The sequence below is a fragment of the Propithecus coquereli genome, unplaced genomic scaffold (assembly GCF_000956105.1).
Source record: "Propithecus coquereli isolate 6110/MARCELLA unplaced genomic scaffold, Pcoq_1.0 Scaffold72, whole genome shotgun sequence".
NCBI classification, from domain to species: domain Eukaryota; kingdom Metazoa; phylum Chordata; class Mammalia; order Primates; family Indriidae; genus Propithecus; species Propithecus coquereli.
The window spans coordinates 4,135,715-4,152,636 of record NW_012153285.1 but is presented as its reverse complement, the minus strand read 5'-3'; the positions used below and the strand labels follow the sequence as shown (position 1 = coordinate 4,152,636).

Here is a 16,922-nt window from a genome sequence, read left to right as displayed (position 1 = left end):
TTCTATATATTTTTAGTTGTCCAATTAATTTCTTTCTAATTTTAGTAGAGACGAGGTCTCGCTCTTGCTCAGGCTGGTTTCGAACTCTTGAGCTCAAACAATCCGCCCGCCTCGGCCTCCCAGAGAGCTAGGATTACAGGTGTGAGCCACCGCGCCCGGCCCGGGATCTTAAAATGCATAAAATGGAACCCACGTTTTCTTTTTTATAACAAACTCCATCTAAGAAAAAGTTTTTATTGGTTTTTCTTCAGTATTCTGAAATTTGTATATGAGAAAAATCTATAGGGTGAACCTGTTAAGAAATTTTAGTCCAAAAGCTGAGAACCAATAAGCAATCTGGATAATAATTCTGATCAGTCCTTGAAAACTGTGTATGTGAAAACAAGAGATGAAATTGGACATCTCATTTCTGACACAGTTCAAGGTTTTGCTTGTTAACTCATTTAACAATAATCCATTCAGTGCCTACCATGTACTAAGGCCTTTGCTAGAGAACTTGATAAAAATAGCAGCTAACATTTACTGAATGCTTAACTTGTGCCAGGTACTAAATGCCTTACAAATATCCCATTTAATAGTCAAAGTTACAGATTTATTATTTTTATTTCATAGATAAGGAAGCTGAAGTACAGAGAGATGAAGAAACTTGCCCATATTATTAGAGTACAGAGCTTTATTACACAACTCCAAGGGCATCATTCACATACAATGTGAGAGTGTCTCGTGGAGTACAACTCCAGCAGCCCTGATGATGAAGGCAGATAGGGTATTCAGCCATCTGACTTTAGAAGTTTAGCAATAAGTAAGACAGGTGCAGTCTCTTCACTTCAGAACTTATAGTACAGCACATACAGAAAGCAGATAATCAGATTCCCAGTTCTGAGGGATAAAAACATACCTATCAGGTACACTGTACACTACTCTGGTGACAGGCAGACTAAAAGCCCTGACTTCGGCATTATTCAATTCATCCATGTAACAAAAACACTTGTATGCCCCTAATATTTTGAAATTAAAAAAATAATTCCCAGTTCCGCCATGTATGCTAAAATACCTTGGCAAAAAAAAGAAATCAGTTAGCACACATAACTAAGTCAACTTGGTTGGGAACTAGCCATTTGGGAACCAAGAGAAGACTGTGACCATGAAGCCCTAAACAATATAACAGCACTGAGGAAGAACAACATACACTCCGCTTTAGAAAGAAAACATGAAATCGGAAATGAGCTTTTCCTTTAGGAAGGAAAACAGCTTTTCATCAATAAAATGTTTTTGCTGGATAGCTATTAGTTTAAGGATAAAGTCCCAAAGCAAGTAAATTTTGCTGGTGCAAAAATTTTCTGACACTTGTGGGAGAAAATATAAAAACATTCTAACTGATAAAATATTAATTTTTCTGTTAGGAAATATTAGAGAACCATTAAAGATACCACATTCAAGGTTTAGGAAACATCATTTAGATAATCACACAAGTAATAAAACAATGGCTAGTATGACAATAATGCAAAGACATTAATAATATAAATAAATAACAATAAAGCTTTCCTGTTTCAGACTGAATGTTTATTTTGTTTTTGAAGCTATTAAAAGCTCAGAACAAATTCCTAATGGTTGGGATAAATAATTCTGCTTGTTTTCTCATTGCTAAAGCAGAGCTTTGTGGTTTTTTTTGTTTTGTTTTGTTTTGTTTTGAGACAGAGTCTTGCTCTGTTACCCTGGCTAGAGTGCAGTGGCATCATCACAGCTCACTGAGACCTCAAACTCCTGAGCTCAAGCGATCCTCCTGCCTCAGCCTGGAGGCACCACCAGTGTTGCACCACCACCCCTGGCTAATTTTTTCTGTTTTTTCAGTAGAGACGGGGTCTCACTCTTACTCAGACTGGTCTCAAAGTCCTGAGCTCAAGTGATCCTCCTGTCTCGGCCTCCCAGAGTGCTAGGATTACAGTGTGAACCACCGCGCCCAGCCAAAAGCAGAGTTTTAAAAAATAAAATGATATTTTTTTTTCTTGAAAAAAATTTGAGGAGTGTTGTTTCATTTTTGTTTATTATCCTCTATACATATATAAAAGATATGAATGAGAATACTAGATGATGGGCATCCCAAAAGGCTTATAATTTTCTTTTCTTTTCTGATAGCAAAACTTTTCCATTCTCTCTAGGGCAGTCTATAAGCAACTTACTTGCATGCTCAATCTGGGAGAGAAAGTAATTATTGACAGGCTACTTTTTTCCCACTGAAAATCAAAACAGGTATTTTGATTTCAATTATAGATAATCGATATCCCTGCAATAACTTTTTTTAAATGTTAGATTCTTTTAAATTTTAAGTTTCTCCACAATTTGTTTCCCTGCACAATGCATCTAGGGTTAAACAGATCAGCTGTTCAGCTAGACCGCCTCTAGAGCTAATTAAAAGGTATCATGGTATATGTATTAATGGAAATATCACCATTCTTACTGTGAAAATTTTCATTGTTCCAGTTGGGCAGAATGGAGTAAGTTAATTAGAAAACATGATTTGCATTACATAAATGGTTACTGACAACATGTGTGATCAGAATCTAGTTCCACTCTAATTTTGTTAGAAGGTCTTAGCTACTTTCTTGGAATGGCTGACTATTCACTTGGCATTTTTTTGCTTGGCATTTTGATTGTTGTGAATTGTGCTATTCATTTTCTTGACAGTCTAAAGAACACTGATTTTGATCTGGTTCTGCTTGTTAATCTGAATTTGTGGATGATTTTAGGACTATTTAATAACTCTTATTTGCAATTACAAAACATATATAAAAATATATCTCTTTTTAAAATTTCTGTGGAAAATGTTTTATAATTTGATTCTTTTTAAATACAGACTTCTGACAATTTTGAGCAAAATTTAAATACAGATGAAAAATATCAAAATATAATCCCATTGCTTATTAATTTTCTAATCATAAAATTACTTTACCAAAACTACTATTCTAAATATTATATCTTCTTGTAAAGACTTATATGGACAATCAAAAATGCTGGTGAATTGAAACATACAGATGCAGGCAGCTTCTTAAAGACTCAAAACAGACCTGAAATTACCTTTTTATTAAATAAATATCAGAAAACCACAGTTTTTAAAACAACTAGATCTTGGCAATCCTGAATTTATCCCAAAGTATACATGCATGACAATCTTGATGATCTAGAATTTATTCCCAAAAATATAGCAAAGTAAAAAAATTCCAGAGAACCATATGCATCATTGCTTAGACAGCCACTAAAATTATATTACCTTTTGGAGAACATCTAAAGCTGTAAGTACAGCCTCCTGTAAACTTGTCAAAACTGCTTCAGTATAAGATGGAAGAATAAAAGGGGATGCATCTGAACTTATTGGGACCGAAATAGCACTGTGTAATATGACTCCCAGCTTTTGCAAGTCATCCATGTTGAAACCAGTTTTTATGTGTTGGTAGAGAGCTGGAAATATCTGAATTAAAGCTGTAAGAAAAGGTTGGCTGGGAATGAAAGTTAGTTTATCAAAAGTAATCGGAGGCTTCGTGCTTTCAGATCCAATTCTATACCAAGTATTCCATGCAGCCCACCAGAGATTTAAATCTTCAAGCTCATCAGTAACTACGGGTGGCTCAGAGCTACTATATCTTCCAAGTCTTTCTCCAATTGAGTCTGTTCTTACAAATGGCCTACTCAGGCCAGGACCTGATATGGAGCCTATAAGAACAGGCACAGGTACATTAACTACAGGTGGTGTCTCAGGCTTATCTGAGTCTCTGACAGGGGATACAATTTGTAAAATTTCCTGGAAGCTTTTCAGAGCAGCCAGAGATACTTCATTGTTTTTGCTGAGTGCTGCTGACTGTATATGGTCAAGAAGAACATCCCAAGCTCTTGAAAAATCTCCTGTATTAGGAAGACAAAAAAAAAAATTATCAAAGTGATCAAATTTCCTCTTAATATTACAGACTTCAAAGCATATTTGCTTTATTTTTCTGCTTAAATTCCCACACAACTAGAAAAAATATGATTGGGTACTAAAGTACTAGCAATATGAATGAAAATCATCACAACCCAGAAATCCAGTAAAAATTTTCAGATGTAGGAACAAAGGGCACCAAGAAGAGGATAATGGGTATATTAAATAATGTTTTGGTCTTAAAAACAAAATTCTAGGTATGTATGTATACATGTTTATACCATTTTCTAGTACGTCTCCTTAAGGAGAAAAGAATAAAAACCTATGAAGTGAAACAAAAGCTTTTCAATAACATCTTCAGTCTATCCATCTATTAATAACTTCATTAGTGATTATGTAAGATATTCTCAGTCTTCATCATTGGAAAAGCTATAAGTTATAACAGAATGATACATATTTTTATAGGTCTAAATATTTAAAATAAACTATATGTCATATTCCATAAATTTAAACTTTATATTTTGGTTTTCATATTTAAATAATTTTACAGTTGCAGAATTTTCTTAAACTTTTTTTTTTCTCATAAGTGAGTGACTTACCAGGAGAAAATGTACCATAAAGAATAAACCGTCTTTTTACAAAGATTTTGTTCCTCTCATGTGAAACTGAGTCTACTTACTGATCCACCATCAGCAAAGCTAAGCTGAATGGTAGCTGCTGGTTCCCACTGGTCAACTAAATCGCTTTACTCCTGTGACTGGCTAAATACATTTACAATGAAGCTCTCTATGGCTTGGTGTAATTTGTTTCCATGAGGCTTAAAAAAAACAAAACAAAAACAAAACTTTTTTTCTAGCACAATCAAACCCAATTGTTTTGTTAATAACATGGATTATTATCCACATAACTTGCATTAAAATAGTGTGAAAGTCAGAGAAATTGGTATTTTCCAAAGCAGTATAAGCAGGCTAGAAAGTATATAAATAATCAAAGTTTAAATACTTTTATTTTGCAAAGACTATAAATGACTAGATATTGTTTTTTTAAAAAGGGATAAACCCAAATGCCTGAGGAAGCATTCAGTTAATAGGAAAGCTGGAAGTCTAGTATAAAATAGGTACTACTCATCTATTATGAACAAAGTGTAACATCTGGCCAGTTACATGCATCTTCCCCTCTATATTCTTTTTATTAAAAATTGAAGTATAATTTATACAGAATTAAAAAACACAGATTTAAAAGTAAACTGTTCAAAGAGTTTTCACAACTTACATTTTAAAACTATCAGTTAAAACTCTTTTGCCTGTTGCCATCCCAGTTAAAAAGTCAGATGAAACATTACATTTGCCAACCAGAGTGGTGACCTAATCTCAGATTTAGAATATTCTGTGCCATTTAGGAAGAAAAAACCCTGCAACTCTTCTATTAACATATTTTATGTCTAGGAAGAAGTCCTCTTTCTAAAAGACTAGGTATAATTATATATTGCACATGATTATGTTAAAATATAAACCTTATTCAAAATAATAATAAATACTATTTCCTGGTCTTCAAGTTATAAAAAAAAATTATGAAAGACATATGAAATGTCTTATGTCTTCATTTTTAAAAATTTAAATATCTATAAGTTCTTAGCTTTTAAGATAAAGTATGTATCCTGGAGGTATTAAAATAATGCTTATTTTGTCAAAACTCAGCAAATGTACAATGAAAATTTGTACATTTCACTACATGTAAATTTTACACAAAAAGAAAAAACTAAAATTAAAAATAATATATATCAAGTCCTAAATTGTAAAATAGATCAAACACCATCAATTATTTGTTTTTGGGAAAAAGTGCACATGAAGGACAACATACAAAAATGCCTATGGAATGAGTAAATATGCTTATGCTTTAACATAAGGAGGTTAAAAAGAAGCCAGACATAAAATAATAAATGAAACAAATAAAATAATATATAGAGCACACTCACACCTATGTACAAAAATATCTCTGTTCACTTTTCTCTATCACCTGCCATTACTACCACCAGCATCTAAAGTATTATAATCAGCACCCAGGTCTCTCAATCTCAGTACCACTGACATTTTTGGTTGGATAATTCATTGCTGTGGGGGGCTGTCCTGTGTATTGTGAAATGTGTAGCATCATCCCTTGTCTCTACCTGCTAAATAGCAGTAACTCACCCCTCCCCGTTTTTGAAAACTAAAAATGTCTCCAGGATTGGTAAATGTCCCATATGGTATAAAATTAGCCCTATTTGAGAAACTGTTGATCTGACAGCTTCCTAATCAGTTTAACAATATCCCATCATCCTTCCTTGCTGCCATTCCATTCTACGCATACCAAAGTAATATTTTTAACTGCCTATCTGATCATGTCACATCACAGATTAAAATCTTCAGTGGTTTTTGTTCAATGCTCTTATGATGAAGTCCTAACTTTTTAACACATTCTATATGATCTGGCCTCTCCCTGCCTCTCAACATCATTGGGAATCACGCTTTGCCTTACTTTCTTCATTCCAGACCTTCAAACATGTTACAGTCCACACCATCCCTCTTCCCCTCGATCTTCTGTCTCCTTTACATGTTCTCTCTGCCTGTAAGATTCTCCACACCTCATTTTACCATTGCCTGATGAACTCCTACTTACCCTTCAGACTTCAGGAAAAATACTACTTTCTCCGACAAACGAATTTGGACTTCACGGGCCAGGTCAAATACCTATTATAAGCTCACAATGCACTATTCCTTTGTAGCATTTATCATTGTAGCAATTTTGCCTTTATGTGTGTAATTATGGTTCCTCCCTCACGTAGCTGATAGGAAGGATGATGTGTATTTTGCTTATCATTGTATCCCCTAGAGGCTAGCCCACAGTAGGTACACATTAAACATTTTCTCAGTGAAATGAATGAAAATGCACATGCTTGTGCACACACCGCACATAAACACAAAGACTGTAAGTTAAGAAGAATTATTCTTGGGTAGAAGCATCACATAAAGGTTAAAAGAATCTTCTGTATTTCCCAAATTTCCTTTAACATGAATTACTTGTAAAATAAGAAGAAAAATGTACATATACCTAAAGGTTGCAATAAATATCTTCTAGTGTTGAAGATTCTTGCTACTCCAGCCAATGTTAATACCCATGTCTCAGCCCATTGCTTCTCTGCTGTGTCCCTTGAATGATGAATGAGAATATTGCCACCTCCAGACTCAATCTTTTCTTTGTCTGCAGTGGTAGAGGACTCTCGAACTCGGTCCAGTAGATGAAAGAGTACCTAAATATTTATAAAAATGTCATATAAAATATACTAATAATAAAGCTTAAGAAATAGCATAGAAATCTAAAAATTGTTACAAAAATATACTTGACAGTCTTATCAATCCCCATATATTAGAGGAAATTAATCAGTAGAGGTAACCACACATTCTTAAGTTTATCTTTAAGGTCATGGAATATGAAAAATTAAAATAAATTAGACAGAATATAAACTAAGACTTGTTGAATTGAGGTATCAATGGAGCACCTATGGGGTAATGTATGAAAAAAGAACAAAAGCTAAGGAGACGGGTCCAGGCAAAAAATATAATTATGGGAGTTATCTGGATAACTGAAGCCCCAGGGTTCTATGAGGGGTGCTCGAAAAAAATCAACAAGCAAGAAGTGACTGGGACTTGGGGAATATTTTGATTCGGAGGAAGAAATAAAAGCAAAAAAATAAAATAAAAATTGAACAGAGAAGTAGAAGCATGCAATGAAACAGAAGCCAAGGGAAGGGAAAATTTCAAGGAGAAATGAACAATAGTGTTAAATGCTACCAAAAAATGAACAGGATGAGATTAAGCATAGGCCAAATGACTTGGCAATTAAAAGACCACCTGTAGACTGTGAATAATTTCCGTGATTCTCAAAGCATGGTCTCTGAACCAGAAGCATCAAGCATCACCCATGAACTTGATAGAAATGCACATTCTCAGGCCAAAGTAATCAGAAACTAGGATGGGGAGGGTGCTTTAACAAGTCTTCTAGGTGATTCTGTTACACTCTAAAGTTTTAAAGACTCTGAAGTAGAATAATCTGGAAATCAAATTATAAAGGATATGGGAATACAGGGGAGGTGAAGAAGAAAAAAATCACTGAGAATTAGGCAGCAAAATGATTATAAATGAGGTTTGAAAGAATAATAAGAATCAGAAAAATATTACATTTAAAACAAACATAAGGAAGACAAGTATGTCTGTAATTTGAGGAGGAGCTAGGGGATGAAGCTGAAATAGAAGACAGAAGGAAACAAGGCTTTTACTATAAATATATATAATTCATATAATTTATGTCTCAAAAAAATAAAAGTAAAAAAGAAAACAGTGCTTTTAATTAATTATTTATTTATTTTTTGAGACAGAGTCTTACTCTCTTGCCTGGGGCGAGTGCCGTGGCCTCAGCCTAGCTCACAGCAACCTCAAACTCCTAGGCTCAAGCAATCCTACTGTCTCAGCCTCCCAAGTAGCTGGGACTACAGGCATGCGCCACCATGCCCGGCTAATTTTTTCTACATATATTTTTAGCTGTCCAATTAATTTCTTTCCATTTTTGGGAAAAAACGGGGTCTCGCTCTTGCTCAGGCTGGTCTCGAACTCCTGAGCTCAGAACGATCCGCCCGCCTCGGCCTCCCAGAGTGCTAGGATTACAGGTGTGAGCCACCGCGCCCGGCCGCTTTTAATTATTTTATTAGGGAACATATATTATTAATTTTTTAAGAAGACATCTTTGGGATTTATTAAATTGAAAAGTTTACAAAAGTGAAAGGATTATATAGAGAATTTTATTAAAATGAAACAGGTGGAACAAAAAAGACTTTTAATAAAGGGAGGATGTTCACTAATAAGTGTTAATTTTATAATAAAGTTTTAAAAGAGGAAAAAAAGAAAAAAAGATGAAATTGTATAGTTTATACATGTACAATTTACCATTTGGAGGTTACTTTTGTTTGGTGAGTCTATAAATAAATTTCATTGTTGATATTCTTTTATTTATAAAAATTCTCTTTCGATTACATTTGAATTACATATAGACCTCAAAATTAAAAAAAAAAAAAAGCTTTCCACTCTATTGTAATGGACTGATTACCCTCCGTGGTTCAGCAACTCCTGGTTTTACCATTTAAGAAAACAGAAAAAAAAAGAGAGAAAGAAGGGCAAAGGCAGAAACTGAGATGGAGATAAGTGATGAAGACTGAAAGAGAGAGATAAGGCCTTTAATGTTGAATTTATTCTGTGTGAAGTCCAATTTAAAACATGGGATGTTTTCTGTTTTACCAAATACACAAATGCATGGAAATTCTCCTTTAAAAATCAATAGGAACAAGTTTAATTGAAAAGGTACATAACCATGTCTCAATTTAAAGCTGATAGCCTCAGCTATTTTACAGTACCTTCCAAATAACAGTATGCCAGGTTGAATGCTGTAATAAAGTTCCATGTGCACCAATTGTAGAAAACAGAGTTTGCCCTGCACTCTTCCTGACAGCAGGACGGGGATCCACACATAGTTCACCCAATTTTGCATAAAGACATAACCACAAGCAATCAAATGGTGGTGCGGGATGAAATGGCCGATTTAAAACCACTCCTTTCTCTTCTGCCTGCTTTTGCTGTGCTGCCTCTTCCTTATTTAATTCTTTTTCAATAGTTTCCCCTCTTTGGAAAAAATAATCTGAAATATTCCACTAAAAGGCAAAGTAGAAAAGTATCACTTTATTCACAGATTTTGTGTTAAACACATAAATATGCAACATGGTTATTTTACCTTTCAGAGTAAAACCCATAAAAGATTACTTCAAAAATCTTTGTTCTAATAGAACAAATTAAATGAAAACATTTCTCTTCTGTCAATGTCTCTATATCATTTCAGAATGTGGGGGAAAAATCTTGTGCTAACATTAATTTTTTTTATTAGCTTTTTATCATCAAAAATTTCAATAACATACAGAAAAAATAAGAATAGTATAATGAACTTCAATATATTATATTATACCCACCACCTAGATATAAATAACAATTGTTAACTATAAAAAACATAATCATAATTGTTACCATCCTAATTGTTAATAATTCCTTAATATCATTTAATCATAAATTTATAATTTCATATAAGAAAAGAGCAATTACTGTCTCCAAACATATCTTATGATTTCATTCTCAACCATGGTACAGCATGCAAATTAATGGTAATTATGCCAATGGTAAAAAATATAGAAGATCCAGTAGTGTGAACATAAATGTAAAATAAAGGAGGTGATATCTAGCAGTAATTTAACCAACACTGAATTAACCAACCACTCTTTGGGTGCAATTATATATACAACATGCTTACATTTTTTTCCATGATTATATTTTTAATACTAAAATACAGCTGTCCCTTGGTATCTGTGGGAAATTGGTTCCAGGACCCCCACCCCCCCAAATACCAAAATCCATGTATGCTCATGTTCCTTATATACAGTCGTGTAGTATGTGCATATAACCTACACATACCCTTCCATATACTTTAAATAATGTCTAGATTATTTATAATATCTAATATAATGTAAATGCTATGTAAATAGTTGTACTGTACTATTTAAGTAATATTAATAGGAAAAATAAGTCTATACATGTTCAGTACAAATACAATCATCTTTTTAAAAAATATTTGCCATCCATGGTTGGTTGAATCCATAGATGTAGAACTAATGGATACAAATGGCCAAATGTATTAACTTATCCAGCTTGCTAGAAAAACTTAAGATTGACTTTATAAAACTTCTGAGTTAAAAATATACATTTAAAAGATTCTAAATAATTGCCTTTAAATAAATATATATTGGGAATAGCTCTTTGCATGTTTATTCCACATAATATTAGTAATAACTTAACTAAGATTTTATTACAGGCATACCTTGTTTTATTGTACTTCACTTTTTTTTTTTTTTTTTTTAAAGACAGGGTCTTCCTCTATCTCCCAGACTAGAGTGCAGTGGTGTCATCATAGCTCACTGAAACCTCAAACTCCTGGGCTCGAACAATTCTCCTTCCACAGCCTCCCAAGTAGCTGGGACTATAGGCGCATGCTACAACATCTGGCTAATTTCTGTTTTTTGTAGAGATGGGGTCTCACTCTTGCTCAGACTGGTCTTGAACTCCTGGCCTCAAGCGATCCTCCCACCTTGGCCTCTCAAAGTGCTAGGATTATAGGCATGAGCCACTGCACCTGGTCTGTGCTTCACTTTATTGCACTTCATAGATAACTGCGTTTTTTACAAATTGAAAGTTTGTGCCAGCTCTGTGTTGAGCAAGTCTATTGTATCAGCGCCATTTTTCCAATGGCTTACTTCATGTCTCACATTTTGGTAATTCTTGCAACGTTTCAAACTTCATTATTATTTTATCTGTTACGGTGGTCTGTGATCAATGATCTTTGATGTTACCACTGTAACTGTTTTGGGGCAGACAAACCACACCCATATGAGATGATGAACTTAATCAGTAAATACATGTATTCTGACTATTCTATTAATAGGCCATTCCCCTATCTTTCTCCCTTTCCTCAGGCCTCCCTAATCTCTGAGACACAGCAATATTGAAATCAGGCCAATTAATAACCCTACGATGGCCTCTAGGTGTTCAAGTGAAAGGAAGAGTCACATGCCTCTGCCTTTAAAACAAAAGCCAGAAATGACTAAGCTTAGTAAAAAAAAGCACATCAAAAGCCGAGATAGGCCAAAAGCTAGGTTTCTTGTGCCAAACAGTTAGCTAAGTTGTGAATGCAAAGGCAAAGTTCTTGAGGGAAATTAAAAGCGCTACTCCAGTGAACACACAAATGGTAAGAAAGTGAAACAGCCTTATTGTTTACATTGAGAAAGTTTGAGTGGTCTGGATAGATCAAATTAGCCACAATATTCCCTGCAGCCAAAGCCTAATCAGAGCAAGGATCTAACCCTCTTCAATTCTGTGAAGGCTGAGAGAGGTGGGGAAGCTGCAGAAGAAAAGTTTGAAGCTAGCTGACGTTGGTTCATGAGTTTTAAGGAAAGAAGCTATCTCCACAACACACAAGTGGAAGGTGAAGCAGCAAGTGCTAATGTAGAAGCTGCGGCAAGTTATCCAGAAGATCTATTAACAACTAAGATCAATGATGAAGGCGGTTACACTAAACAACAGATTTTCAATGTAGACAAAACAGCCTTCTATTGGAAGAAGATACCATCTAGGACTTTCATAGCTAGAGAAGAGAAGTCAATATCTGGCTTCAAAGAACAGGCTGACTCTCTTGTTAGTGGCTAATGCACCTTGTGACTTTAAGTTGAAGCCCATACTCATTTGCCATTCTGAAAATTCTAGGGCCCTTAAGAATTACACTAAATCTACTCTGACTATGTTATATAAATGGAAAAACAAAGCCTAGATGACAGCACACCTGTTTATAGCATGCTTTGCTGACTATTTTAAGCCCACTATTGAGACTTATTGCTCAGAAAAACAGATTCCTTTCAAAGTATCACTGCTTATTGACATTACACCTAGTCATCCAAGAGTTCCGATGGAGATGTACAAGGACATTAATGTTGTTTTCATGCCTACTAACAAAACATCCATTCTGCAGCCCATGGATCAAGCAGTAATTTCAGCTTTCAAGTCTTCTTATTTAAGAAATACATTCTGTAAGGCTACAGCTGCCATAGATAGTGATTCCTCTGATGGATCTGGCAAAGTAAATTGAAAGGCTTCTGGAAAGGATTCACCATTTTAGGTGTCACACAGAACATTCACGATTCATGGAAGAAGGTCAAAATATCAACATTAACAGTTATCTGGAAGAAGTTGATTCCAATCCTCATGGATGACTTTCAGAGGTTTAAGACTTCAGTAGAGGAAGTAACTAAAGATGTGGTAGAAACAGCAAGAGAACTAGAATTAGAAGTAGAGCCTGAAGATGTGACTGAACTGCTGTAATCTCATAATAAAACATGAATGGATGAGGAGTTGCTTCTTATGAATGAGCAAAGAAAGTGGTTTCTTGAGATGGAATCATCTCCAGGTGAAGATGCTATGAACATTGTTGAAATAACAACAGAAGGTTTAGAATATTCCATAAACTTAGTTGATAAGGCAGCAACAGGGTTTCAGAGAACTGACTCCAATTTTGAAAGAAGTTATACTGTGGGTAAATGCTATCAAATAGCATTGCCTACTACACAGAAATCTTTTGTGAAAGGAAGAGTCAATCTATGCCGCAAATGTCATTGTTGTCTTATTTTAAGAAATTGCCACAGCCATGCCAACCTTCAGCAACCAACTACCCTGATCAGTCAGAAGCCATTAACATTGAGGCAAGGCCATCCACCAGCAAAACAATATGACTCACTGAATATTCAGATAAGCATTTTTGGGCAGTAAATTATTTTTCAGTTAAGGTACATACATACTTTTTAGACACAATACTATAGAACACTTAATAGACTACAGTATAGTGTAACTTTTCTATGTACTGGGAAACCAAAAAATTTGTGTGACTTATTGCAATATTGGCTTTATTGTGGTGGTCTGGAACCAAACCCACAATATCTCCAAGGTATGCCTGTATTTCTATATTCTAAATGAATAAAACGAGTCAATAAATGCATAAAATAAGTCAATAATTTAACAATTAACAAAAGTCAAGCAGAATTAAAATACATGTATACCTGTTTCCAGAACCTAGGCTCTTCCACTATCATATGACATTTCCTAATAGCTAATAGAGCAGTGTTGCCAGTCTACAGGACTACATGAATAGTAAAGACTTTTATTGAAGCTTTATTCACTAAATTGTAGTACATGAAAATGCTGCTACTAAACTAATATTTCAAATCAATTAACCTTCACGTTAAAGTCAATGGAACATTTCCCTTACGTGTACTATTTGTTTATTAAATCCTCTCATGACAAACTTTGTAAAAAGCCAAACTTCAGCTCAATATATGAAAATTATTCAAATATCCTGGTATTAATAAATGATTTCTTAAGTGATGTTATTTAATCCTAGATACAAGATATAAGTTTGGTACTCAAAAGTCATTTAAACAATTTCCATAGAGCCAAATGCATGTTTGCTCAACTTTCACTCCCAAGTGCATAACAGTGATTTTCAAATTACATTATCATAAGAAAGAAAGGCAATGATACTTACCAATAAACCTATTGAAGTTAAACTAATATTAAGTTCTTGGTTATGAAGACCAAAGCTACCTGCAACATCTACAACTATTTGCAGGCAAGTGCAAGGCATTGTTGGTAGAAAATCTGTCACAACCAACTGAAGACACTGGAATGCAGTTCTTATCAAGGATTCTCTGAAAACATGAAAGAAATGTATACTGATGCATTTAAAATAAATATATAAAAACTCACATCGTATCATAATTTGAATCAAGCAAAATGTTTAGAATTTGAAGAAAAGTACATTAAGAAAGGAATAGAAAATAAGTATTAATAGCATATTATTTCTATTTGTATTTTGCACAACTAACCAAAGAAAACTTAGCCAATGAATGAGAAAGGGAAATTGGCTACAGTTACTTTTTCTGCACTGTATCCCCATGCCTACCATATGTAAACACACAGAACTTATTTAATGAATGAAAACAAGCTCTTTCATTCTTTACTCAATAAAAGAAAACTACAGCTCTGTTATAGTATATATTTATACTATATATTATTTAAATCTCCAAAGGAATATAAAATTCTACATCTTGTCTGTGAGACAAGAGTAAATTTTGAATTCAAATGAAGAGAAGAATAAGTATTTGGTTTTGTAGAAAAGTTCTGGTTATAAAAAATAATAGTGAAAATGACAATTATAATAGCTAACACTTATTGAGCGCTTAGTATGCCATATACTTTCCAAGTATATTACATGTATTAATTCATCTTTACAACAATGCCCTATTTATACATTGCATTTTAGTAGGGAGAAGAAACTTAAGCTTGATCTAAGCTGATCTCTTTTCACTTTAATCACTCAGTATTTTATAGCATTTAAGGAAATTTATTACCACAAATATATAAGAACAATTTTCCATAATAGTCTCAAGCATCTTGATCATCTAAAACTCCTAAACTAGCCATCACAACAAGATAGTGTGAGTCTTACTGCAAAATCCAAACAAATTATCCAATGTCTGTTAAATCTCTCCACTGCAATATTCTACCCTAAATTAAACAAGTCCATACATTCCTTCCAAATATGCTCTTCTTTCTGTATTCCCTATTTAGCTAATGATACCACCATTCACTAAACTGTCTAAATCAGAAATCTGGGAGTCATTTCTGATTGCTATTTCTCCCTTTGCCTCTATAGTCAATTTGTCAAGTAGCTCAAACCCATCTCCTCTTATTTCTAGAGAGCACATGTAGGCTCTCTCATTTCTCAGTCTCCTCTCCACACTGCTGTCACCATGATATCTGTCAAATGCACATCTGATCACTTCATTCCTCTGCTTAAAATTCTAAAATGTCTCCCAAGTGTATTCAGGATAAATCCAAATAGCTTAAAAGCATATAGGTCCTTCATAATTTTGGCTCTGCCCCCTAACACTGAAGTCCTCTTCTTTTGTGGCATAACAAACTACAATTATGCATCACTTAACGATGGGGATATGTCCTGAGAAATGCATCATTGTGTGAACATCATAGAGTGTATTTACACAAACAAAGATGGTATAGCCTACTACACACCTAGCTATACAGTATAGCATATTGCTCCTGGCTGCAAACCTGTGCAGCATGTTACTGTACTGAATACTGTAGGCAATTGTAACACAACAATAAGCATTTATGTACCAAAATATATGTGAATACAGTACAGAAAAAATATTATAATGTATAGGACCACTGTCATATATGTGGTCTGTCAATGACTCAAACATCACTGCAGTACATGACTACAATTTCTTACAAGGATTATACTGCTAGGGCAAGAGGTACTTAGCTGTGTAATCAGAATAACTAGCGAGCATAGTATTTGGAATACACTAAGCACAGAAGAAATGTTTAATAAAGAAATTAATGAAAAAGTTGTTTTAAGCTATTTCTTAGATTTCCCAATATATATAGGAAGGTCAAGCTCTACACTATTTCACATCTTATCAAATACTATATTTATTTTAACAAAACCAAACCAAACCCAATCTCTGGATATGTCACAAAATTTATTAGATTGATTCATTTATCTCCTTATGAGTAAGAACCTTGCATTTTTGTATAAATGTCAAACAGCAATTTTCCATCCTTCCAAAACAAAGGTGATCCCTAAAAATTCCCTATAATCACTTGAGGGTAGAGTTAAGAAAAACTATTATAGGTCTGAGACTTAAGCAGGAAGGGCATACAGAAAAAATTACCACTACTATAAGATCTGAGGATAGAATGATTCCCTTTCTACCTCTATCATGTTTTAATGTTAATTTTTAAACACTTACCCTTGATCATTTCTAATTGCTCCCATGACACCAAGCACTAATGGCCATCCAGGCCCAAGACTGTCTCCCTGACTCTGTAGAATCTGCAGCACACATTCTAGTTGCTTGAGTCGAATATCTGGATGGTTAATAGTGGACATCTCCTTTAATGGGTTCAATAAAAGCAACTGCAGCCTCTGCAAAGGAGGCAAGAAACTAATTAGGAAGAGAAGCCCCAAAAGACAGGAATGCTTTGCTATTGCTTTTTCAGTTTAAATTCACTCACTTAGACTAACACAGTAAATAGAAATTTTTCTACTAAAATAAACACTGAATATGATTTCTCTAACAGTAACCATTAAAGGTTTATTTTGTCATCTACCTCTATTTTCAAATAACAGAAAAAATCAATCTTCAAGATGTTAGACTTTGTAGTAAATGGGTAATTACCTTAATTTAAAAGATATTAATTATAGAACCATATAGAAATGAATCTCACTAAAGGGAATACATATCTAGCTATATTTA

At 34.0% G+C, this 16,922-nt stretch overlaps 1 protein-coding gene across 1 annotated transcript in view; it reads right to left on the bottom strand.

The window, feature by feature from the left end:
• MON2 (MON2 homolog (S. cerevisiae)) overlaps window positions 1-16,922 on the bottom strand; it is a 108,785-nt gene that overhangs the window by 30,520 nt on the left and 61,343 nt on the right. The window contains exons 22-26 of the mRNA XM_012661546.1: window positions 16,416-16,591; window positions 14,126-14,288; window positions 9,354-9,647; window positions 7,001-7,199; window positions 3,269-3,897 (exon numbers count right to left, since the gene is read on the bottom strand). Of these exons, the coding sequence (XP_012517000.1) occupies window positions 3,269-3,897; window positions 7,001-7,199; window positions 9,354-9,647; window positions 14,126-14,288; window positions 16,416-16,591 (1,461 nt within the window). The remainder of the gene's footprint in view (window positions 1-3,268; window positions 3,898-7,000; window positions 7,200-9,353; window positions 9,648-14,125; window positions 14,289-16,415; window positions 16,592-16,922) is intronic.